The sequence below is a fragment of the Hemicordylus capensis genome, chromosome 3 (genome assembly GCF_027244095.1).
Source record: "Hemicordylus capensis ecotype Gifberg chromosome 3, rHemCap1.1.pri, whole genome shotgun sequence".
Taxonomy (NCBI): Eukaryota; Metazoa; Chordata; class Lepidosauria; order Squamata; family Cordylidae; genus Hemicordylus; species Hemicordylus capensis.
Genome location: NC_069659.1, coordinates 352747243 through 352770499, shown reverse-complemented (window position 1 = coordinate 352770499; position 23257 = coordinate 352747243). Strand labels below are relative to the sequence as shown.

The window sequence follows — 23257 nt, the reverse complement described above, 5'->3', positions numbered from 1 at the left end:
AAATAAATATTGTCCCGATCTGGGCACACACACAATGCTGCCTAGAGTCACATTCCATAATGTTTAGAAGCCTACATAAAGTGAACGAAAATCCTCAGAACTGGGAATTTGACAGTAAAAGGGTGCTATGTCCCTTGGTGAAGACTTTGTGGGGAATAACAGTGGAGTCTGCTGCCGGAACCATTTTTGGCAGGGGGCGGAGGAAATGGTGACACCTTGATCAGGGTCTGGGTTCCAGAGGAGCCTGGACTACCCGTTTGACTTTTCTCATCGTTATCAGTCACTTTTTACATCACCTTTTCATGACTTGAATTTTTGAACTGCAATAATGTTATTTTAGAACTGCACTTTTGTTGGTTGGGGCGGGCAGCGGGGGGGGGGACTGCACATTTTGTGACTGATTGCACATTCTTAAAAGCCATGTTTCAGAGACAGAATCGGGTGAAGGACCTATTAGGATGGTCTGCCCAAGAAGGTCATTGGATCCAATAGGATTCCAAGAATTCTTGGAGGGTTTTAAGGTTGGTTCTGCCAGTGATCCTGTTGACTCCCTGGTTCAGACATGGAATAATGAACTATCTGGGGCGGAAGACACAATTGCTCCTAAGTGACCCTCCTGACCAGCTTCTAAATTAGCCCCTTGGTATACAGAAGAACTATGGGGGCTGAAGCAGCGAGGCAGGCGATTAGAGAGCAGGTGGAGAAAGACTCCACTTGAATCCGACAGACTACAGCACAGAACGCAACTGAAGATCTATGCTCAGGCAATGCATGCAGCAACGAAACAGTTCCTTCCTGCATGCATTGCATCCGCAAGCTCTCACGTCCTGCAGAGTTGTCCACTTGCCATCGGTTGAATCAAGCCTCCCTTGAATCAGAATGAAGAGCCACCATTACTCGTGGTGATACCTTTAATACATTTTTTGTGGATAAAATATCTCAGATTCAAGCCAAACTGGATTCCATTCGGGATTCAATTATGGAGGTGTCCAGCAACTCCTCTTGTATAGTTAGGTTGGATCAGTTTCAGTTTGTGACTCCTGAGGACCAGTGGCACACCTAAGTAATTTCGGCACCTGGGCGGCTCCCGCCACAAGCTCTCCCTCCCCCGAAAACTGCTTTTGGGGGTCTCTTGGTGCCACACCGCACCTGCCCCTGCTGCACTGAACCTCCAATTCTTTTACATAATTTTAGCCGCCATGTGTGCAGCCGAGGGGTGGCGGTCAGGGAGTGAGCTGAGCTGGCCTCCCACCCCCGCAGCGGTTCTGGGCAGCAGCTCTTGAGAAATGCAAGGCACTCCAGCGCGCCGGCACAGTTGAAATAGATTGTCTCAAGCCCATGACATCATGGGCATGCGACGCTCTATTTCAACTGTGCAAGCATGCTGGAGAGTTCTCAAGAGCTGTTGGGCCGGACAGACAGACCCAGCGGTCACTCTGTCCGCCACCCCCCCTGCAGTGTAGGCTGCCTCCCCAGCGAACAGCGCCAGTGGGGGAAACACGGGGGTGGGGGGAGAAGAGAACCCTCCCCATGTCACGAGCTCACTCAACGGAAGACACTGGCCAGAAATATATGGCACAATAGCCAGTAGCTCCAGTTTTACTGCTAAATAATCAGGTTTAACAGTCTCACCAAGAATACAGGAGTGAGAAGCCCAAATTCCAAAGTCACCATCTCTCCGACAAAAGCTCCAAGAAGATTTGACGTGTTGTTTCCAGAAGCTTGTTCAAGGCACGGGCTGCCCGATTTATAGTCTGCAGCCACGTGCACTTAATCAACGCTTCTCCACCCCCTCCAGCTGCCATAGATTCAATCCGGCTTCTGTCTTCTCACCAGCCGACTACTCCGTCATAATTCCCTCACCTGCTGCTGATGTTTTTCCTGCCTGCATCCTCGAGGAGATAGTGGCCGTTCAACCTCTGGCTCAGATCCTGACCCTTCTCTCCCAAGATCACCCGGCCCTGCTGGCCCCTCCTGTGTCATGCCCTCACCCATGGAGAGTGAAGACGAGGGGGAAGCTGACAACCCTCCAGCAGAGGAGGCAGCACCCGAAGGGGAGAGCTCCACGGTCAGGCTGCAGGAAGCAGCGGATACAGGCCAAGACGAAGCTTCAGCTCTAGAGGGGTCGTCGGAAGCAGAAGAGATAGGGGGTGAAAAGCCAGACCCTGAGCTGGAAGAGGAACAACCAGTTACCCCTCAAGAGCGAAGGCGTGCCAGACACCGGCACGAAGTCAGCGTCTTTTTAACAGACAAGATAAACACTGAATCTCCCACAGCTGGCTGGAGGAGGAGAGTAATTAGCCAAGCACCATAAATTAGCCAGCAGAAAATGTCCAAGTTGCTGGAAAGCAACGCGTCGCTTGACTCTTGAAATCTGGTGAGCGACCTAGGTACAGGGGAAACAGAGTGAACTTGCTATTCAATAGTGATTTGTTTTTCTTGTGCTTTGTTTCAGACACAGGAGGATCCCTGAGCTACCAGCTTCTCCGACGGTTACCTTGGATCAAGCCTCAGATGGACAAGCTTGTGACATCCTGTGCCAAACACTCATCCTGGCCTGTCTCAATTACCTCCCAATACACATTACCGGCCTGCTCCTCCTCAGGCGCCTCCCCACTCTCTAGTAAATCATCTGCCTCCCACTCCTCTTCAATGTCCTCAAGTGGGAGCATGATACTCCAGTCCTTAAAGTTATCCCCTCTGCCACCTTCGAACTGGCAGTTGCCAGTTCCGTGCACATCCCTACTATCAATATAATAATGACACCCAAATCTATTTTTACATATCAACTTCATCAGGAGATAGCTTAACTTCTCTAAATGCCTGCTTGGAATTGGTAATGGGCTAGATGAGAAAGAACTAACTGAAACGGAATCCAAACAAGATGGAGATACTTGTTGTGGGAGGCTCGAGCTTAGGAAGTGGTTTAGATCTGCCTGTTCTGGATGGGGTTACATTCCCCCTGAAAGATCAGGTATGTAGCGTGGGAGTGCTCCTGGAACCTAAACTCTCTCTGTTTTCTCAGGTTGAGGCAGTGGCCACAAGTACTTTTTATCATCTTTGGCTGATACGCCAGTTACGTCCAATTCTGGGGATTAAAACAGTGGTGCATATGTTGGTAACATCCAGGCTTGACTACTGCAACATGCTCTATGTTGGGCTGCCTTTGTATGTAGTTCAGAATTAAACCTCAACTGGTGCAGAATACGGCAGCCAGGTTGGTCTCCAGGGCCACCCTTAGAGACCACATTACTCATATTTTGAAAGAACTACACTGGCTGCCAATTAGTTTCTGGGCAAAATATAAAGTTCTGGTTATTACCTATACAGTCCTGAATGGCTTGGGCCCTGGATATTTAAGAGTGCCTTCTTCTTCATGAACCCCGCAGCCTATTAAGATAATTGGGGAAGTCCAGTTGTGGTTGCCACCGGCTTGTTTAGTGGTGACCTGAAACTGGGCCTTCTCTAGGGTTGCCCCGAGGCTCTGGAACACACTCCCAAATGAAATCAGAATCTCCCCATCTTTGCTAGTTTTTAAACGATTTTTAAAAACACACTTGTTTTATCAGGCTTTATGATTTATAGTAATTCTAATCAGTTTATGATTTTCAGGTTTTGGTTGTCTGATTAGAGTGTAAACCGCCCTGAGGTTTTATATAGGGCAGAATATAAATGTTACAAACAAACAAGTATTATATATAAGTCTCTCTGCCAATGCTCCCTCAGCTTTTGAAGGCAATCTCCTGTTCACTCATAAGGTGAGTAGGCAAAGACATCAGAGATCAACAGACTGATTTCCTACGAGAGCAGCACAATCCTAACTAGGAAGAAAAAGCTCATCATCTCATTCACTTCGAACTGATCTGAATGGAACCTAATTTATGTATTTTTTTTAAGTTAACATTTTTTATTTGATTTTTTGTTTCAAGTACAAAGCATGGAAATGTTGAGTAATAAGGAAGAGAAAAAATAACGCTGAAGAAAAAGGGAAAAAAAGCACAAATAAAATAGCAATAGAGGAGAGCTGGTCTTGTGGTAGCAAGCATAAATTGTCCCCTTTGCTAAGCAGAGTCTACCTTGGTTTGCATTTGGATGGGAGACTACTTGCATGAGCATGGTAAGATATCCTTTTTAGGGGATGGGGCCACTCTGGGAAGAACAGAAGGGTTCAAGTTCCCTCCCTGGCAGCATCTCCAAGACAGGGATGAGAAAGACTCCTGCCTTGGAGAAGCCGCTGTGTAGTCTGTGTAGACAATCTGAGCTAGATCGACCAATGGATTGACTCAGTATAAGGCAGCTTCCTTTGTTCCTAAAGCGGGAATTCTTATAGGAACATAGGCAGCTGCCATATACTGAGTCAGACCACAGGTCCATCTCACTCAGTATTGTCTACCCAGGCTGGCAGCAGCTTCCTCCCATTCAGATGCAACCAGGGTGGACCCTGCTTAGCTAAGGGGACACATCATGCTTGCTGCCACAAGACCAGCTCTCTTCCTCTCAGATCTGGCTCCCCAGATGTTGATGGACCACAACTCCCATCACCACCACCCCAGTCACAATGACTGAAGTGTGATGGGGGGTGATGGTGGTTGTCGTCCATCAACATCTGGGGACCCCTGTCCTACAATTCATACGTTGCCTAGGGAAGGAAGAAATGACGTTTTCTAGAGGGCCTAATGCAGATCCCCGCAGACGTCTGCTGCAGCAGGCGGTGCAGAACCAGAAAGGACGCCGCCGTGCTGGATATTGGCAGCTGTGTGGGGTGGAGACGGGCTGGCAACCCAGGCTTGGCTGGCTGGCTGGCTGGCTGCTCCAAGGGCGCCTCCCTTCGTCGGGCGCGCGCAGGGGCTCCGTGCCTGCCTCGCTGGAGTCCCCAGACACGGCTGGACTACAACTCCCATCACCCCCCAGGCACAGCGCGGCCTTCAGCGGGGGCTGCAGTCCTCCAGCACGAGCTGGGGCGCCTCAGGGAGCCACAACACGAGCCGCCTTGGCCTGCGGCCTCTGCTGAAGCGGGAGAGCCGTGCGGCGGACTCCCTCCGGTGAGTCTGCCTGCCAGCCAGGCAGAGGCCGCTCCATACACACACGCCCCCCCCTCTAGTCCGCGCTTCTGCGGCAGACGGAACCTTCGCGCGAGGGTCGCAGTTTCCCGCCGGACCAGGCGCGAGGAGGAGCAGCCGGGGTGGTTGTCCGGGCTCCCGCGGTCGCTGTCATGGCGGCCTGAGCAGAGAGGGAGGGAGCGGGCGGCGGTGGCGGCCACCACCGTCAGGTAAGGGCTGGGGTGGGCTCGTGGCTGGGCAGGCAGGGTGGGATGAGATGAGATGGGAGGGAGGGAGGGAGGTGGCTCGACACCCCCCCCCCCGTGGCATCCAAGCGCCCCCCATCATCAGTGGGGTGGAGGCAGGCAGACGACGCCCAGAGATTCGCCCGTCCCCTCCCGGGTCTCGCAGAAGGGGCACTGCCTTTCCTCCTCCCCGCCCCAGACAGGCCCATCCACGCCAAACGCTTAGGAAACAGACACCTTATTTATATGTGTGTGTGTGTGTATAAAATAGGATTTTTATTTATTCGATTTTTATTTATTATCTTCTCTTTCCCCGAGAATGTGCTTCCACTCACCCCAAAGAATGGACCCCTTGGAGCATTTCGCTCTCCCCCCCCCCCCACGCCCCGTTTCCTGCCTTACTTCTCTGGGAGTATCTTCTTTGGGGGGCCTAGGGACGCCCACCCACCCTCAGCCTACCACATGGGATTGATCCCCCCCGCCAAATGTTATTTAGATTTCTCAGAGAACAAAAGCTTGAAAATAATAAATAAATAAATCCTTGGTCTGTTCACATCATTACCGTTTGCATCTCCGGGAAGAAGAGGTGGCTGGCCTGAGGCAATTTATGCAGTGTATTGCAGCCTAAAGGCAATGTATTGCAGCGAGGGATAATGGGAGTTGTAGTCCAAGAACCGCTGGACAGCCTGAGGTTGGCCACCCAGTCCCACCTTTAAATTATAAAAGAAAGGAAGCTGTTCATGTTGTTTGCTTGATTCTGTTTTTTTAACCACCTTTAAGAACATAAGAACAGCCCTGCTGGATCAGGCCCAAGAAGGCCCATATAGTCCAGCATCCTGTTTTGCACAGTGGCCCAACAGATGCCGCTGGAAGCCCACAGGCAGGAGCTTAAAGGGGCATGCCCTTCCTCCTGCTGTTACTCCCCTGCAACTGGTACTCAGAGGCATCCTGCCTTTGAGGCTGGAGGTGGCCTATAGCCCTCCGACTAGTAGCCGTTGATAGACCATGAAGTTATCCAAATCCCTCTTAAAGCCATCCAGGTTGTTGGCTGTCACCACATCTTGTGGCAGAGAATTCCACAAGTGGTTTATGTGTTGTGTGAAAAAGTACTTCCGTTTGTTGGTCCTAGATTTCCCGGCGAAAATAAAGGAGATTTGCCCTTATCCCTTATCTTTTAACAGGTTCGTTAAATACTGTTCGTTAAATTCCTGTCATACTGTGAAGTGGAGTAGTTCTCCTGCTAAGTAAAGAGACACCTTTTAAAAGTGGTGATTCTCTTTATTGAGCAGGGGGAGAGCAACTGGCCCTATCCAGCTCCAGCACAGCATCCCCAGAGTGGCAGCTGTTGTTGTCTATATTATGGTGTGTGTTTTTAGACTGTGAGCCCTTTGGGGACAGCAATCCATCTTTATTTATTTTTATGAATATATGTAAACCTCTTTGGGAACTTTTGTTGAAAAGCAGTATATAAGTATTCTTTGGCGTCCCCAGGTACAATGTATTGTGGATGGGGATGATGTGATTTCAGCAACATCTGGAGGACCACAGGTTGGGAACCTCTGGTTTAGATTATTGTCTGAACTAGACCATAGTCTTGCCAGAGTAATGCAAGCAGTGGCCCTGAATAAACCATGTGCTTCTCTCCAGCCTCCTACAGATGTGTGCAAGGCTGCTGTTTAATGTCAATGTTGTGCTGCCTAGTGGATCAAGAGGCTTTTTATCTCTCCTCTGGGTTACACTTTTCTAAACAAGAGACAAAGCTGAGAGGTTTTGAGCTGAGGTTAGTTTTCCATGCTAACCACCTTCCCCTACTGCTTATAGACAGTGCTTTGAATAGCAATGGAAGGATTAATAATTATTTTCTCTTTCTCTCTGATAGGTTAAATTATCTAGAATGGCAGGGGAACAGAAACCATCATGTAATCTTCTGGAGCAGTTTATTTTATTAGCCAAAAGTACCAGTGGATCAGCTCTGGCTGCTCTCATCAATCAAGTGCTGGAAGCTCCTGGGGTTTATGTTTTCGGAGAGCTGCTGGAATTAACAAATGTGCAAGAGGTGAGTGGAAGGGCTGTCTGAGTTGTCAACTTCCAGCTCTTGCCTTCCAAACAGGGTCTCCCAGGGATGAACGATATGCCAGATGGATTCTCCACTTCAGGGTGAAATGGAGAAATATTTGCTCCTTCTCAGCTTTGCTTTACTTCCCTACTCTTGTCTTGACCTTGATAGCTTAACCAAGCCTGCAAAGGCAGGGCTGGAAGATTCCTGGTGCTCAAAATTGACAGTTTTGTTTCCATCCCTGAGGAGCTGGTGGCCAGCAGGCTGATTTCTCAGAACCTAAAACATGGCCCTCTTTGTGTACTGAGTGTGTTGCCTTGTGGGCAAGTGTGTCATAATGATATGGTGCCATTCTCTAGTGCACACTGCAGCATCTATATAGATGGTTTGTGCTAAGGCAGCGCTGAAGTGGAACAATTAGCACTCTCACATCAATTCTGTGCAGACTGCAGAGGCAACTGCTCACATCACTGGGGGTTTCTCTGTGAAGAAAGTGCCCATGCACACATCCAGCCACACTTTGCCCCAGCCATTGCTGGTCCAGGATGGGGCTCTGCTTCCTGCAAAGGAGGCTCCCTTGTCACAGAAGTGTGCAGTACTGTGCGGCGTGAGCTATCGACATGCTGCTGCTGATGTGCTTCAGGCACTACAGAAGCACAGGCCTAGTATACAGTCTGTCTGTTTCTAGTCTCTCTTGTGTTGGAAAGCAGGCTGCAGCATAAGGTTGGCAAATCAGGCAGGTATCTAGGCCTGATTCTGTGCTGGGTAGCCACGCCCAGCCACAGGTGTTTCTGCCAGATTTATGGTTAAACTCATAAGAACAGCCCTGCCTGGCCCGAGGCCTATCTAGTCCAGCATCCTGTTTCCCACAATGGCTCACCAGATGCCTCTGAGAAGTGTACAGGCAAGAATTAAAAGCGTGCCCTGTCTCTCCTGCTGTTGCTTCTCCGTAACTCGCTTGCTCCCGGAGTCACTTGTAGCCTTCAGCTGTGCTGCTGTTGTGTCCAGTGATGTAGGAAATAAAGCCTCCTGAGCAGGCCTGCACCCATAGGCAGACACCAGAAGTCCAGGTGGGCCCAAATTGAGCCACCTTTTCACTTCTTTCTTCTTCTTTCCTGGTGTTCCTCTCAGCACCAGCGTGGCTGGAGCCACTATTTTAATTTCCCCACAATGCCCTGAGTGACTCTTTGTTGAGAGCACTGTGAGAATAAATGGTGGCTCTAGTTGCCTGGTGCTGAGGGGAGCACTGCTGCTGTTATGTGGGGTTGGGGTCCCCACCCCACTGTTACCAGAGCATTAGAGGGAGGAAGACACTGGAGGCCTGATCTAATTTTGACCTTAATTTATAGAACTTTTATTAGGGCAAGGACTGCACAAAGACAGATGTATTCAGCATTCACAGCAGTGACAAATTATAATGGTAATGGCAAAAATCATAGTAGCAGCAACAAAGATAAAAATCCATACTTCAGTAACAAGACTCAATAATGTATCTCATTCACTCACACATGCATACTTACTCTAACTTTGGAGTTGGCTGGACTCCAAGAATCAGTTTTTGCTTGGGCTTGGTCAGGATGGAGAAGTGTGGTGTGTGCCCATCCTGGTTCCAGATGGAGACTTCTTAGCTGTAGCTTTCCCAAGGGGTCTCCTTGGGGTCTGACTATAGTCAGACTGCAAAGGAGGTGTCTTCCTGGCATCATCTTCTCCTGATCACCCCACTTCTGGAGGTTGAGGCAAAAAGGCATGCTTATTTGGTGTGTTGGAAAGTCCCCCAAGGTTTCCCCTGGGTCAGGTTGGTCCCATGAAGTCAGGCTTTGGCTGCCTGCCAGCTGAGGAGTCTCCTGGGACACACATCGTTCCAGGAGACGAGTTCTCTTGCTTCTTTGGGGTGCAGATCTATGTTGTTCTGCCTTCAGCCAGTAACTTGCTCTTTCCCTGACTATGTCATCTGTACTCTTTCCACACACTCTATTGATCAAGAGTAAAAGTAAACATCGCGCTATTATGGACATCCAAGTTGAACTGTGCCCTGCTTGAGCAAACGGTTGAGGTGGCGTCTGGAAGTCAGCAGAACTCATACTTCTGATTCTTGAGGCCTTAAGCAAATCCTTTCCATGACTGGGGTACAGATTTTCTAACCCCCTCTTTGCACAACAGGGCTTGCCATCATTGATGCCACGTGGCAAGCCCTCCAAGGCCCACCCATGGTGCTTAAAGGAGCGTGGTGGCTGCTGCTGCCTGCCACTGCCTGCTAAGCTCACCAGGGCTCATCCATACAGGGCTCTCCAATGTTGGAGGAGCCCACTAAAGGGCATCCTCCCCGCTCTACTCAAGTCTGGAGCCAGCAGTACTCTTGAATTTCCCTTTGCATGTGGCCAGAGTTGCCACTTGCAACTTTATTGCAGTACTTTTGAGGTCAGTCTGTGGGCGGAGGGAGAGAAGTCTGCAGGGTGGCCTCTTTCCTTGCCCTGGCAATGGTGCCTTGTTTGAACACTCGCTGTTCATCTTGAATCTGGGACAAAATGTTCCATTTCCTCACCCTGGGGTTGCCCTCCTTCTGTGGGAGGCCTCCCCTGCCCTCGCATGGGTCCCATTGAGACTGATGTGCTCCTGTAGGATAATAGCCTTCCCTTCAATAAATCCTGCAGGCAGCGGCTTTTTTGCTTCAGTGCAACGTGGGTTGCTTGGGAGGGTGATCACTTGCAGCAGCAGATGCTGATGACTGCTCTGTGGTCGTCCTCTGCGTGGCATTTTTATAGGGCAAGGAAGGGCTTCCAGTTCTAAACAGCATTGTCCCTCAGCCTCCTGCCATTGATCTCCAGCCACCTGCACTGTCATCTGACTGTTCTTCATGAACGAAGACAGCAGGCCCTGGTGGGTTGCAGCTGAATTTCAGTGGGGACAGTAGCTTTGTTTGATCTCTTAAGGTGCTGCACCAGGGAGGTGCCTCTTGAAAGCAACTCTGGACTTCTGGATGAAAAAGGGCTCTCCCTGTTCAGAGGCTGCTGGCTCCGCAGTTTGGAGGGATCCAGCTGGAAGTAGCCTTGGTAGTATGCTGAGTCTGGAAACACCAGCGTTTAAGCGTGTGCTGGGCCCCTCTAGGGGATTGGAGACCGTTCTTGTCGAAAGCAAAAGTTCTCCCTATGTATATAGCTTGGATCATAGGACAGAGTGCTGAGCTCCCACCTTCCAGGCAAACAGGATGATGTTTGGGAGTGCTTGAGATTATGGGTCCAGTCTAGGGTTTTGTTGTTGTTGATTGCTTTTTTAAAAGCCATCGATAATCACAATGAGTCTCCCCTGCTGGCCCACAAAGCCTTGCTTCTTGTCTTGCCTATTGGCCCTTCTCTCTGGCCAGGGCAACAGAGAAAAGCAGCATCTGCAGCTACCTTTCTTCAGTCTTGGGAAACAGGAACATAGGAAACTGCCATATAGTGAGTCAGACCCTTGGTCCATCTAGCTCAGTATTGCCTTCACAGACTGGCAGCGGCTTCTCCAAGGTTGCAGGCAGGAATCTCTCTCAGCCCTTTCTTGGAGATGCTGCCAGGGAGGGAACTTGGAACCTTCTGCTCTTCCCAGAGCGGCTCCATCCCCTACGAAGGGGAATATCTTGCAGTGCTCACACATCAAGTCTCCCATTCAGATGCAGCCAGGGCAGACCTTGCTTAGCTAAAGGACAAGTCATGCTTGCTACCACCAGACCAGCTCTCCTCTCCCTGAGGACTTGTCTGCAGTGGGGCTGGGGCAGGGCTGGGGACTGCTGCCTCTCTTAAGAGTGCCTGCTTCCCACCAGGGGCACACAGGCAGTCCTTGCTGGCTCCACCCCAGCCTGTACAGCTAGGGAGCGCTTCCCTTAAGGAGCCAGTAAGCAGTTCTTACCTGCTCTGCTACCACCCTGCCATTTTTCCAGGTGTGGCGTGTGCAGCTGCACGGGGCTGTGGCTCTGTTCCCCGCAGCCTGCCTGCACGGTGTTGACACACACATGGTGCCCACGCATGCACTGATGTTGTGCACACAGGCTGCAGGGAACAGTGCCACAGCCCCTTGTAGCCCTTGTTAGGGCCACACCCAGAAAAGCAGCAGGGCAGCTAAGGACCTGCTTACTGGCTCTTCGGGAACCGCTCCTACCCCCACCAAACCGGTTCGTCTGTGGCCATTTGAGCTGGTTTGGCACTTCCCAGAGGAGGTGCCGAACCTGCTTGTGCACAGACCATATGCAGGAATGCACAAAACACAGTACAGCATGGTACCTCTGTTCTTCAAGGGTAATACTTTTCACACTTACAGTTTGGGGCTGAACCTGAAATGCAGGAAGCTCTGGTGCTGAAACAGAACCTTGTGGAAGGTCTGGGGCTGTTTCCTTGACTTAAGCAAGCTTGCCATAATGTGACTTGATAGCCCCCTGGAATAGTCTAATGCTTGATCAGCTGTGGATCAGTGCCACTCTGATGGGTCTCTTCTCTTCTCTTTCCTTTTATCCAGCTTGCCGAAGGCCCTAATGCTGCTTATTTTCAGTTGCTGAATCTCTTTGCCTATGGAACATACCCGGATTATGTCGGTAAGAGGCAACTGAAATTCTGGAGAATGTGTTTAGCCTGCCTAGGAGGATGTACTGGCCCAATTCACTAGGGATGTGCACAGAACCAGGTGGGCCTCCGAACAGGTTCGAACACTGGGGGTTTCAACGTACAAAGGTGGGGGCGTCGCACTTTAAGGGTGGGAAGGGTGCACTTACCCCTCTCTCCGCTTGCCCCCCACCAGCTCTCAGTATTTGCAAAGTCCTATGGGATGGCAGCATACCTCCGGATGTGACCGGAAGCAGCTGGCGCGCATGCCCACCTTCGAACATCAAACCTCCCAGTGTTAGAACCTGTTCAGAGGCCTGTAAAAGGGCCTCTGGACAGGTTTGTACACATCCCTACAGTTCACTACTAAACTGTCATTTAGAGCTATGTGATTGAACCTAAAGGAGTTGTGTACTTGTATGCTCCTCCCTCATGTACATGTGAGGGAGGAAAAGCTTCCACATTTTCAACATGTGAGAGGAACATAGGAAACTGCCATATACTGAGTCAGACCATTGGTCTATCTAGCTCAGTATTGTCTTCACAGACTTGGCTTCTCCAAGGTTACAGGCAGGAATCTCTCTCAGCCCTATCTTGGAGATGCTGCCAGGGAGGGAACTTGGAACCTTCTGGTCTTCCCAGAGCAGCTTCATCCTCTGGGGGAATATCTTGCAGTGCTCACACATCAAGGGCAGGGCAGACCCTGCTTAGCTATGGGGACAAGTCATGTTTGCTACCACAAGACCAGCTCTCCTCTCCTATCAGCTCTCCTCTCCTAGGAAAAGCTTCCACACTCATTTTAAGAACAAACCACAGTTCCTTGTAACATACACGGTTGGGGAACTGTGTTTTGTTAACATAATAGAGTTTGAACAAACCAAGATATCAAACCAATAAGATCCTGGATCAATATTTTAGTTTATTCTAACTCTAGTTTGTTAACAAAGCACAGTTCCCCATGTTCATCCATAACACACGGAACTGAGATTTGTTCTTAAAGTGAAAGTGGAAGCTTCCACTCTCCTCCTCTTGCACACAGAGGAGAAGAGAGGGAGTGCTCCAGGAACCCATGGCAGCTGGAGGCTCATTTTTGTAGCAGGAAACCAGGGTTTAGTCTGCTCCAGTCCGTTGTTGTCCCTAACATCTTGTCCATTTCTTCCTTGGCCAAGGTAGTCGGTTTGTGTGAGACTACAAGTTCAGCAGTGATCACAAAGTATTCCTGTAATTTCCTATTGGTGAAAATTGAACTGTTGGGGTGCAGCTTGCCCCTAAAACACAGAATAGTCTAGCAAAACCAGCACCCCAAGTTGGCTCTGAAGTATTTCATTGTATGTTGCCTGACTTTTCAGGTGCTGTGATGGTGGTGGTGGTTCTCTGCTCTATGGCTTGTACTCAGTAATGTTCAAAATGTGAATTGATGACGCTGCTATATACAGTAGCAACAGGCAAAAGAGAAAGGGTGACACCCAAAGCAGCAGCAAAAGAAAAGGGAGATGAAGTTGCAAGAACAGTGTAGGATGCATTATAAGATTTTCTCTATGTCCACTCTGTGGGGTATAAATCTTGTAATTAATCTGGCACCTTTTTGGTGTTCATCTCCCTTTTTCTTTTTGCTTTATGCAGAGTCAGACTATTGGTTCATCTAGCCTAGTACTGTCTACTCTGACTGGCAGCAACTCTCCGTGGTGTCAGGCAGGGGAACTCTTTTCCATCACTCACTACTTGATCCTTTTTACTGGGAGATGCCAGGAACTGAACCGGAGGTCCTCTGCATGCAAAATATGTGCAGTAGCCCTGGGCTACAGCTCTCTCAGTGTTTAGTTGCAGGTGACTTGTCAATCCAGCTGAGCTACTTTGCTGTGGCATCAACTGGATTCTGGGGCCTGGTGTTACCTGTGCCTTTCAGGTCTCCAGCTCCGTTTCAGGACATTGTAAGGAAGTGGCAATAATGAGGATTTCCGTTGTTCCTATTATAAAATATGTCTTGTTAATAGCTGGTGCGTAAACCCAATCCTGATCTGTGTGAGATTTCTGTGTGAGATCTTTAAAGTCTCCTTATGAAATCTTTTTAAATTCACATTTTATTTTTACTTTTTAAAAAATGTGAATAAAGGAAATCGACCTGCTTGAAATCCTTTGTGGGGTTACTAGTTCTGTAGTCTTCACATGCTGGGACTGAATTCAAGCCATCCACGCCATGTAAGAGGGCGCAACATTTCAGGGCTACCTGACTCGTTGGGCTTCCTGACCAGCAGAGGGTACCACCCTAATGCTGTTTAGTGAGGAAAATGCTTGAACTCTGTGAATGTTGGGTGTTATTGTATGGTCCAAATGGATTTATTGGCAAAGCACAATGCAGAAACCTTGTGATTTATTGGTGAAAGATTGTTACATTCTTTAAATGGCTCCAGCCATTGTGGCTGGGGTTAATGGGAGTTGTAGTCCAACGACATCTGGGGACCCAGGTTTGAGAATCCCTTGCTTTTGGAGAGTGAAAGCCTCTGCCCTCTGTCTCCCCTTTTCATGTACACAGCCATTACATTCTATTCCTTTCCTTTCAGAGGATGCTAACTGTGAACTGTCCCATACTTTCCCCCCTTGTGAATATCTCTGGGGAGATGGATGAGCTCCTCAGTTTGGCAGAGAATAAAACATATGCATGCTGAAATAAACTGAATTGCCCTGCACAATTTGTTTAAGACCATGATCTGAAGATTTTGTTTTAATTCATTCTCTTGGACAGCAAACAAGAATAACCTGCCAGAATTAACAGGGGCCCAGAAGAACAAGTTGAAGCACTTAACAATTGTCAGCTTAGCTTCCAGGATGAAGGTAAAGTGTGAACACTTTGAGCTAAGTAAGACAGCCGTCTTTGCAAGAGGTCCCTTAGAAGAAGGGGGTATGTGGGGATGGGTGAGAGAGTGTACGTGCATGCGCTTGGGAAAGTTGTGCTGGAGGTATACTGCAGGCTTCCGTGGAGAGAAGTTTTGGTACCTTCAAGGAGGCTTTCAGCCATGGAGGGAGTAGATTGAGCAATTGGTTAATTGGATCTTGTGTATTTTAATCCAGGGATTCTCAAATGTGGGTGCCCTGATGTTGGACTACAACTCCCATAATCCTCAGTCACAATGGACAGAGGATGATGGAAGTTGTAGTCCAACGTAATCTGGGCACTCCGGTTTGAGAACCCCTGCCTCAATCATTTTGCCTCTCTTTGTCACTTGGGTTGGGAGTAAATTGCATGCCCTTGTTGCTCACTCCCTACCACTTCTCTCACACCCTAACTCGTTGGCTTCAGAGCCTGCCTCAGCTATGGATTTACTAACTTGCCATGGGCAAACCCTGTATCATCCTCAATCCCTGCAAAATGGGTATAATGATCTTATTCCATTAGGTGGTTCTGTATGAAATAGGGTGGATTTATCTCACTGTAATTTAAATCCTGATTTCAGTCACTAAAAAAGGCTAAATAAATAATCAGTTTGGCCAATGTTTTCCATTTAAATAATTCCTAAATCAAAGTGCATATGAATTAGTTGACTGCTGTTTATGCCATCTGTGTATTTGGCATGCGAATGGCGCAGCAGGGAAATGACTTGACTAGCAAGCCAGAGGTTGCCGGTTCAGATCCCCTCTAGTATGTTTCCCAGACTATGGGAAACATTTATACGGGCAGCAGCGATGTAGGAACATGCTGAAAGGCATCATCTCATACTGCGCAGGAGGAGACAATGGTAAACTCCTCCTGGTTTCTACCACAGACAACCACAGGGCTCTGTGGTTGCCAGGAGTCAACACCGACTTGATGGCACACTTTACTTTTACTTTAGGGAAGGAGAGGGTGGGGTCCTGCCCTGTTGGGATTTGCTGGGTTCCCATATAGCTGTCTGCTGCCGTGTCCAGTGTTTCTCAAGTGTTTTGAACTTGGGTCCTTGTCTGAAAATTTGTCTGTCTGCAAGGAATTGCCCACCCCTTGCTAGATATCCATTGGAGGGAATGAAGATTTTCACACACATGGAGCGTGTGTCCTGCAACACGCAAATGTTTGTGGCTTGGTACAAAATGGTGTTAAGATTATTTTAGTTGGAGGGTTATTGCTTTCCTCTCACCCTGGCCACAGCCCAAATTTCCTTATTATTTTTCTTCTTTATATACTGCTCTTCAACAGAGCAGTTTTCAGACCAGACAAATTAAGATGATCCCCAGTTCCCAAAGGAGTCACAGTCTAAAAAGAAACATAAGGTAGATTCCAGCAATAGCCACTGGAGGGATGCTGGGGTTGGATAGGGCCAGTTGCTCTCCCCCTGCTAAATATAAGAGAATCGCCACTCTTTGCTCAGTTAGCCGGGAACTCTTGCTCGGCAATGGGGCCAATGCTTATCCAAGCATTGACTTGAAGCAAAGCTGCTGAGCATCTCTTTCCTCCAGTTACTGCTTGCAGATTTCCCTCTGAGAGCAAGCAGGTGGTCCTGAAGACTCTGCTGGTCTTTCAGCAGCCGTGGATCGGTCCCAGCAGCAGCAGTGGAGGCATGCATGCACGCACACACACTGTGACATGTGCACAGACCACTGTAGTCCTGAATCAGAAACTGAAATACTTGGTTTTCACATTCCAGTTGTGTGGTATCTTAAGGACTAACAGATTTTAGGAAGCTGACTTACACTGAGTCAGGCCCTTGGTCCATCTAGCTCAGTATTGTCTTCACAGACCGGCAGCGGCTTCTCCAAGGTTGCAGGCAGGAGTCTCTCCCAGCCCTATCCTGGAGATGCTGCCAGGGAGGGAACTTGGAATCTCAGATGCTCTAAGGTATCACTTCATACTGTGCAGGAGATACCAACGGTATACCCCTCCTGTATTCTACCCAAGACAATCACAGGGCTCTGTGGGCGCCAGGAGTCGACACCGATTCAATGGGACAACGTTACTTTACCCAAGGTGGCGCCCTCCCCTAAGGGGAAGATCTTGCAGGGCTCACACATGTAGGCCCCCCATTCAAATGCAAACCAGGGCAGACTCTGCTTGGCAAAGGGGACCGTTCATGCTTGCTACCACCAGGCCAGCTCTCCTCCTCCATATTAGGCAGTTTGTACACGAGTGTGATGGGAGTTTTCATGGATTGGAGTCCACTTCACTGGATGTACATAGACACAATGAAGTGGACTCTCATCCACAAAAGCTTCTGCTGCAATGAACGGGTTAGTCTTCAGCGTGCTGCTCCAAGACCCGCTGTTGTGCTTTCCCTGCAAGCTCTTCATTAGCCGTGGAAGCCGGCCCATCTTCTCCAAAGCAGTGTCCCCGACTGCGTGTTTTTGTTCCAGCAAGGTGACCCTGAGTGAGGGCTTCTCTCCTGCTGTCTCCCTAGTGCATTCCTTACTCGGTGTTACTAAAAGACCTGGACATGCGGAACTTGCGGGAGCTGGAAGATCTGATCATTGAAGCTGTTTACACAGACATCATCCAGGGGAAGCTGGATCAGCGTAACCACGTGCTAGAAGTGGATTTCTGTATCGGCAGGGATATCCAAAGGAAGGACATCAGTACCATTATTAAAACGCTTCAGGAATGGTAAGCTGCCTGGGTCTGGCTGGCCCGTGGATGAGAAGGCTTCTCCCGTGATGCCGGCTTAGACAAAACCACACTTTCCCCACTTCATGGCATCATTCGGGTATTGACTGCACAACTGTTGTGTTCACAGGTGTGACGGGTGTGAAGCCGTTCTGTTAGGAATTGAACAGCAGGTGCTTAGAGCCAACCAGTATAAAGAGAACCACAACCGAACTCAGCAGCAAGTCGAGACCGAGGTGGGTACCCAGGCCCGCTGGACGGCCATGCTTGTTAGAGCAAAACGCAAGCGTCAGTCTTGAGCAAGTCTCTTGGGGCTCCCCCTTGCCCACTTCAGCCAGTTGCCCGGCACCCTGCTCCCCGAAGCCGCCCACTCAGCAGTGGCTCGTCCTAAAGAGGCGGGGCGGGGGACAAATGAGGTGCAGCTGCCCCTGGTTCCCGTTTCTCCCATCCCGTCCGTCCTTGTTAACGAGAGCCAAGCTGCCTGAAGGTCGCGTTCCTGAACGCAGGGTAGGACGAGAGCAATGGGTGCAATAGAGCTGCCAGGAATTGGAGGCAGCTGCACCTAACACCTACCCCCACTCCCGGCTTGTTAGGAGCCAAGGAGTAATTCTTCCTAACATCTTAGCTTGGTATCTGAAATCAGTCTTGAAGTTGGAAGGGGATGCCTTGGTAGACTCGTGGCCTCTAGGGGGCAGCAGCAGGATGTGATTCCAGCCTGGGCTGACTCGACTGGCCCAAGAGATCCAGCTGAGACCCCTGTGAGAGGAGGGGATGGGACTCTTCTCAAGGCTGCTTCTCACAACCATTTGTGCAGCTTTCTCTGTGTTCTATTTTTCATTGTTATGGAAAACAGTCTGTCTCGCTGCTTGCTTAGGGGCTAGTATTGACACTTTATATGCAGAGATTTGTCATTTGAAGCCTTCTCACTGGCCTTCTCCCCTCTGGGAAGACCAGTTCAGGGAGAGGGCCCTTTGGAGGGGAGAAGCCAGGGACCTGGAAAGGATTCGGATCCTCCTCTGCCCTCCGGATTTCCCCTCTTCTTGTGGTTCTTTTGGGGGGGTGAGGGAAATTCACAAATGCCTTCTCAGTTTGACTGTGCGCCTTGCTTGGGAGGTGTGCTGAGGTGCTTTGTGTCCCCTGGCATGGGGTTCTCATTCCCCTTGGTGGCTGGCTAGTTTCCCTCTGAGTTAGGGGAGAAGCTCGTTTGAGGGAGGAGATGCAGGAAGGGGCTGCCAGGGCAAGGACCACCCAGGTCTCGTGCCTTTTCTCAGTCATGCCCAGAGCCGTCCACTGACGGAATCCAAGACCTCCGTCACTGCTGTCCTCGCACGCTGGCTCTGCCCTGTCCTCCTTGCTGAGGAGCCCCCGGTGACCAGCCAGCATTCGGACTTCCACTTCTTTGCGCCCTGTGTTTTCCAGCCCTGGCTGGTGCGAGTCCCCTGCTGGGGTTGCCATTTCCCCCAAGTGGCATATAAACTGCCCCGTGGCTCCTGGCTGTGTGCTTTCAGACTGCTGGCTCCCAGTTCCTCCAGCATCCCAGGACACAATGTGTGCAGCCTGGCCAGATGAAAAGACGCTTCCTGGGCTCGTCCAGCCGGGTTGATGGACCAGGAAGGAGGGGCTGGGGGCAGCTGTTGTGGGGCCACCAAAAACAGCCACTCTGCCCCATGTGGTCACCGTCCTGTCCCTTGCGGCGTGCTGCACAACAAAAGCAGCTCCCCAGAGGATATGGTCGCATTAGGTGAGGGCGCGCTCCTGTCCTCCCCGATGCCCTTGCAAGCCAGAAGCCCGTTCACACTGTATGGGGCTGGAGCTGTTCCCCTGCTGTAACTGAGCAGAGAGGCCCCTTTTCAAAGTGGCGATTCTCTTTATGGAGCAGGGGGAGAGCAACTGGCCTTCTCCATCCCCAGCACAGCATCCCTCCAGTGGCTGTGGCTGGTCTCTGCCTTATGTTTCTTTTTTAGATTGTGAGCCCTCTGGGGGCAGGGAGCCGTCTTCATTGATTCACTTTTATTTCTCTCTGTACTCCGCTTGGGAAGCTTTTCTTGAAAAGCGGTACAGGAGTAGCCGTAGCTGCTGTAGACAAGGAGTCTCTGAGCACCCAGAGGTGCCCTGCCTGCCAGGGATGTCTTCCCAGGTGGCCTCGTCATCAGCGAGGGGGCTGAAAAGGAGGCGGCCAAAGCGCGTGAGCTTTGCAGAGCCTGCCATGCTGGCCCTGGGCAGGCAGCCTCCGTTCTCTGGGCAGCATCTCTGCCTTTGAAGGCTGCCCCTGACGGCAGGAGGTGAGGAGAGGGAGGCCTCAAGCGGGGTTCCTATTTGGTATTGCCCTTGTGGCTGGGGATGCTGGGAGTTGGAGTCCAAAGACATCAAGCTTGGCCACCCCAAGCCAGGACGGGACTGCTTGTGGCCTCCTCCCTCCCAGCAGGGGCTGCCGCCGGGGGGGGCCGGGCATGGGTCCAGACTCCACAGGGCTGCTTCAGAGAGCAGCGTGCTTCACCCATGGGACTTGCTGCCCCATTTTCACAGAGGCTCTCCCTTCTGCCCCTGCCCCCTTCCTTTGCAGGTCACGAATATCAAGAAGACGCTGAAAGCCACGGCTTCCTCCTCGGCACAGGAAATGGAGCAGCAGCTGGCGGAGCGGGAGTGCCCCCCCCACGCAGAGCAGAGGCAGCCCGCCAAGAAGATGTCCAAGGTCAAAGGGCTGGTCTCCAGTCGCCACTAGCGCCCCCGGCAGGAGGAGGAGGCCGCTCAGGCCCCGGAGCCCTCCCAGAAGGAGCCTCCGGCCGCCCCCCCGTCTCCTCCCAGCAGCCAGCCAGCCAGCCAGGGGCAGCACCAGCCTCACCGACACCCCGGATGGCCCTTGTGCAGCCGGCTTTTGATGAGGGGCTGGAGGGCACCGTTCCTTCCCAAGTGGAGGGTGGGGCCCCGCCTCCTCCCTCCCCGCCACCTGCAGGCTCGGCCCCAGGGCCCCAGGCTCAGCAGTGGGCTGGGGGAGGGTCTCCTCAGGGGTCCCCCCTCCGCCCCCTCCCAAAGGGCACGCGACACTCCCGGCCCCGGAGTGGCCCCTCACTGCCATCTCCTTCCCCCCTTCCCCGGCCCCCCCTCGGCGCGGCTCTGAAGGCGCAACTCTCTACCTCATCCTGGGAACACCAGCACTGGGGCCGGGCTGTGTTGACTCAGCACCGCTTTGCCGCTGCCGCCGCCCTCTAAGCCCCGGGACCCACTGCTGGTTTTTGAAGCTCATGTCTTGCAGCTTGGAAGCGGAGGAGGCGCCAGGCGAGGGGTCGGAGCTGGGGGGGCCAAGCTGCTATTTCAGTCCCCTCCTGCTGCTGCTGCTGCTGCTGCTCCTCCCGCCCCCCAGTTATTAAAAGAGGCCGGGTGTGCGGAAGTTGTGTGTTCTCCCTGTGTTCCACGGCGACTCTTCCCCCCGCCTCTAAAACCTGGAAGTGTCGCGTGTTAGAACCTCCCTGGATGAAAGTCTGCGCACGGTGTGGAAGCGATCCGCCTCCCCCCCCCCCCCGGCCCGGCAGCCCAGAACCCGCTGACGGGAACAGCAGAGGTGCCCACGCCTGGCGCCAGCCGGCCTGTCGGAACTTGAACTCCTTTCTGATTGTATTTGGCAACCACACACACACTCACGCCCTTTGATTTTTTGTATATTTGTTGGGAGACTTGAATATTTCAGCCTCTGTGGTTTTTGGTTTTTTCGTTGTTTCTTACAGATACCTTGAAAGTGACATGCGCCTTGGTCAGAAGGGTTGTTTTCTTTTCTGTTAGAACAAAAAGCCGGGCGGGGGGGGGGCGGAGAGGTCTGTACTGATCTTGACAGTGGGTGGGTGGAAAGCCTGCATGTTTAGTGGGATCCAGACCGTGCTCAGACACCAGTGGGTAGCAGGGTGCCTGTGAGGCAGGACCCCTGGGGCTGGGGGTGGGGCCCATGGCACTGGGGCAGGTGTGCTCTCCCCCCAGGAGTGGAATGGCCCGCCCCCAGGCAGTCTGGGTATTAGGAATCCATCGCCCCTTGCCCGTCTCCTAGAAAGGTGCCCTGCTGACAGCATGCCGTCAAGTCTAGAAGAATTACTAGCCCACCAAACGTTTGTTCCAGTCCTGCTTGCATCGAGCTCGTTCTTTGAGGCAGAGTGGTTGCCAAGCTGCCGATCACAGCTGCCGCAGTCACAGCCTGTGCATTTTCACCCAAATGCCACTCCGACTGTGAGGGGCGAGGTCCAGGAGGGGAATGACGGCTCTGGGGCGCGACTAGCGACCTGCTTTTGGCTCTGTAGCCGTAAGCGCTGCTTCGGGCACTAACTTCTGAAGAGTTGAGTCCTGGCCTGGAGAGCGGAAGGCTCAGTGGCTTGCCCATGCAGCCCCATGCCCCTCGGCCGGTTCAGTCCTTGAGGGGGAATTATTAGCAAGTGTGAGCTCTGAGAACAACACTGGAAGCGGATCCTTGGGTCCTCTGCTGGCTGCCCATGAGGTGCTATTCCTCCTCCCCTGGCATCCTGGGAAAAGAGCACCTGCTTTTCTGGCTGGCTGGATTGTCCCCTTTGCTAAGCAGAGTCTGCCCTGGTTGCATTCGAATGGGAGACTACTGTAAGGCAATACTGTGAGCACTGTAAGGTACTCCCCTGAGGGGATAATGGAGCTCTTTTGGGGAAGAGCACCTGCCTGCTTGCATGCAGAAGGGTCCAGGTTCCCTCTTGGCATCTCCAGATAGGGCTGGGAAAGACTCCTGCCTGCAACATAAGAACAGCCCTGCTGGATCAGGCCCAAGGAGGCCCATCTAGTCCAGCATCCTGTTTCACACAGTGGCCCACAAGATGCTGCTGGAAGCCTACAGGTAGGAGTTGAGGGCATGCCTGCTCTCTTGCTGTTACTCCCCTGCAACTGTTACCACTCAGAGGCATCCTGCCTTTAAGGATGGAGGTGGCCTATAGCCCTCCGACTAGTTGCCATTAATAGACCTCTCCTCCATAAAGTTATCTAAACCCCTCTTAAAGCCATTCAGGTTGTTGGCTGTCACCACATCCTGTGGCAGAGAGTTCCACAAGTGGATCATGCGTTGTGTGAAACAATACTTCTGTTTGTTGGTCCTAGACCTCCTGGCAATCAATTTCATGGAGTGACCCCTGGTTCTAGTGTTATGTGAGAGGGAAAAGAATTTCTCTCCACTTTCTCAACTCCATGCATGATTTTATAGACCTCTGTCATGTCTCCCCACAATCTCCTTTTTTTCTAAACTAAAAAGCCCCAGCAGGTGTTGTAGACATGCCTCATAAGAAAAGTGCTCCAGGCCCCAGATCATCTTGGTTGCCCTCTTCTGTACCTTCTCCAGTTCCACAATGTCCTTTTTAAGATGTGGTCGCCAGAATTGTACGCGGTACTCCAAGTGTGGTCGCACCATAGTTTTGTATAAGGGCATTATAGTATTAGGCATTTTATTTTCAATCCCCTTCCTAATGATTCCTAGCATGGAATTTTTCTTTTAACAGCTGCCGCACATTGAGTCGACACTTTCAACAAGCTGTCCACCATGACCCCAAGATCCCTCTCCTGGTCCGTCACCGACAGCTCAGATCCCATCAGTGCATACTTGAAGTTGGGGTTTTTCGTCCCAATGTGCATCACTTTACACTTGCTAACACTGAACCGCATTTGCCATTTTGTTTCTCACTTCCCTAGTCTGGAGAGATCCTTTTGGAGCTCCTCACAATCAGTTTTGGATTTCACTACCCGGAAGAGTTTGGTATCATCTGCAAATTTGGCCACATCGCTGCTTACCC

The 23257-nt window shown here is 51.1% G+C and overlaps 1 protein-coding gene across 2 annotated transcripts; it reads left to right on the top strand.

The window, feature by feature from the left end:
• Nucleotides 1-4773: 4773 nt before the first annotated feature.
• COPS7B (COP9 signalosome subunit 7B) lies at nt 4774-21167 on the top strand. 2 transcript variants are annotated; one of them, XM_053313195.1, is made up of 7 exons: nt 4774-5042; nt 7164-7340; nt 11826-11901; nt 14652-14740; nt 17272-17474; nt 17605-17710; nt 20038-21167. In XM_053313195.1, exons 2-7 carry the CDS (start codon nt 7179-7181, stop codon nt 20194-20196), a joined length of 795 nt encoding a protein of 264 aa, XP_053169170.1. In that variant the 5' UTR covers nt 4774-5042; nt 7164-7178; the 3' UTR covers nt 20197-21167. The 2 variants fall into 2 exon arrangements, with proteins under 2 accessions (XP_053169170.1, XP_053169169.1); XM_053313194.1 differs by lacking the exon at nt 4774-5042 and adding an exon at nt 5113-5269.
• The last annotated feature ends 2090 nt before the right edge of the window (nt 21168-23257 follow it).

Bases quoted from the DNA above. Each gene is read 5' to 3' on its own strand.
- COPS7B (XM_053313195.1), top strand. From the start codon at position 7,179: ATGGCAGGGGAACAGAAACCATCATGTAATCTTCTGGAGCAGTTTATT. The intron at 17,475-17,604 runs GTAAGCTGCCTG...TTGTGTTCACAG, and splicing joins ATTAAAACGCTTCAGGAATG to GTGTGACGGGTGTGAAGCCG. The intron at 17,711-20,037 runs GTGGGTACCCAG...CTTCCTTTGCAG, and splicing joins AGCAGCAAGTCGAGACCGAG to GTCACGAATATCAAGAAGAC.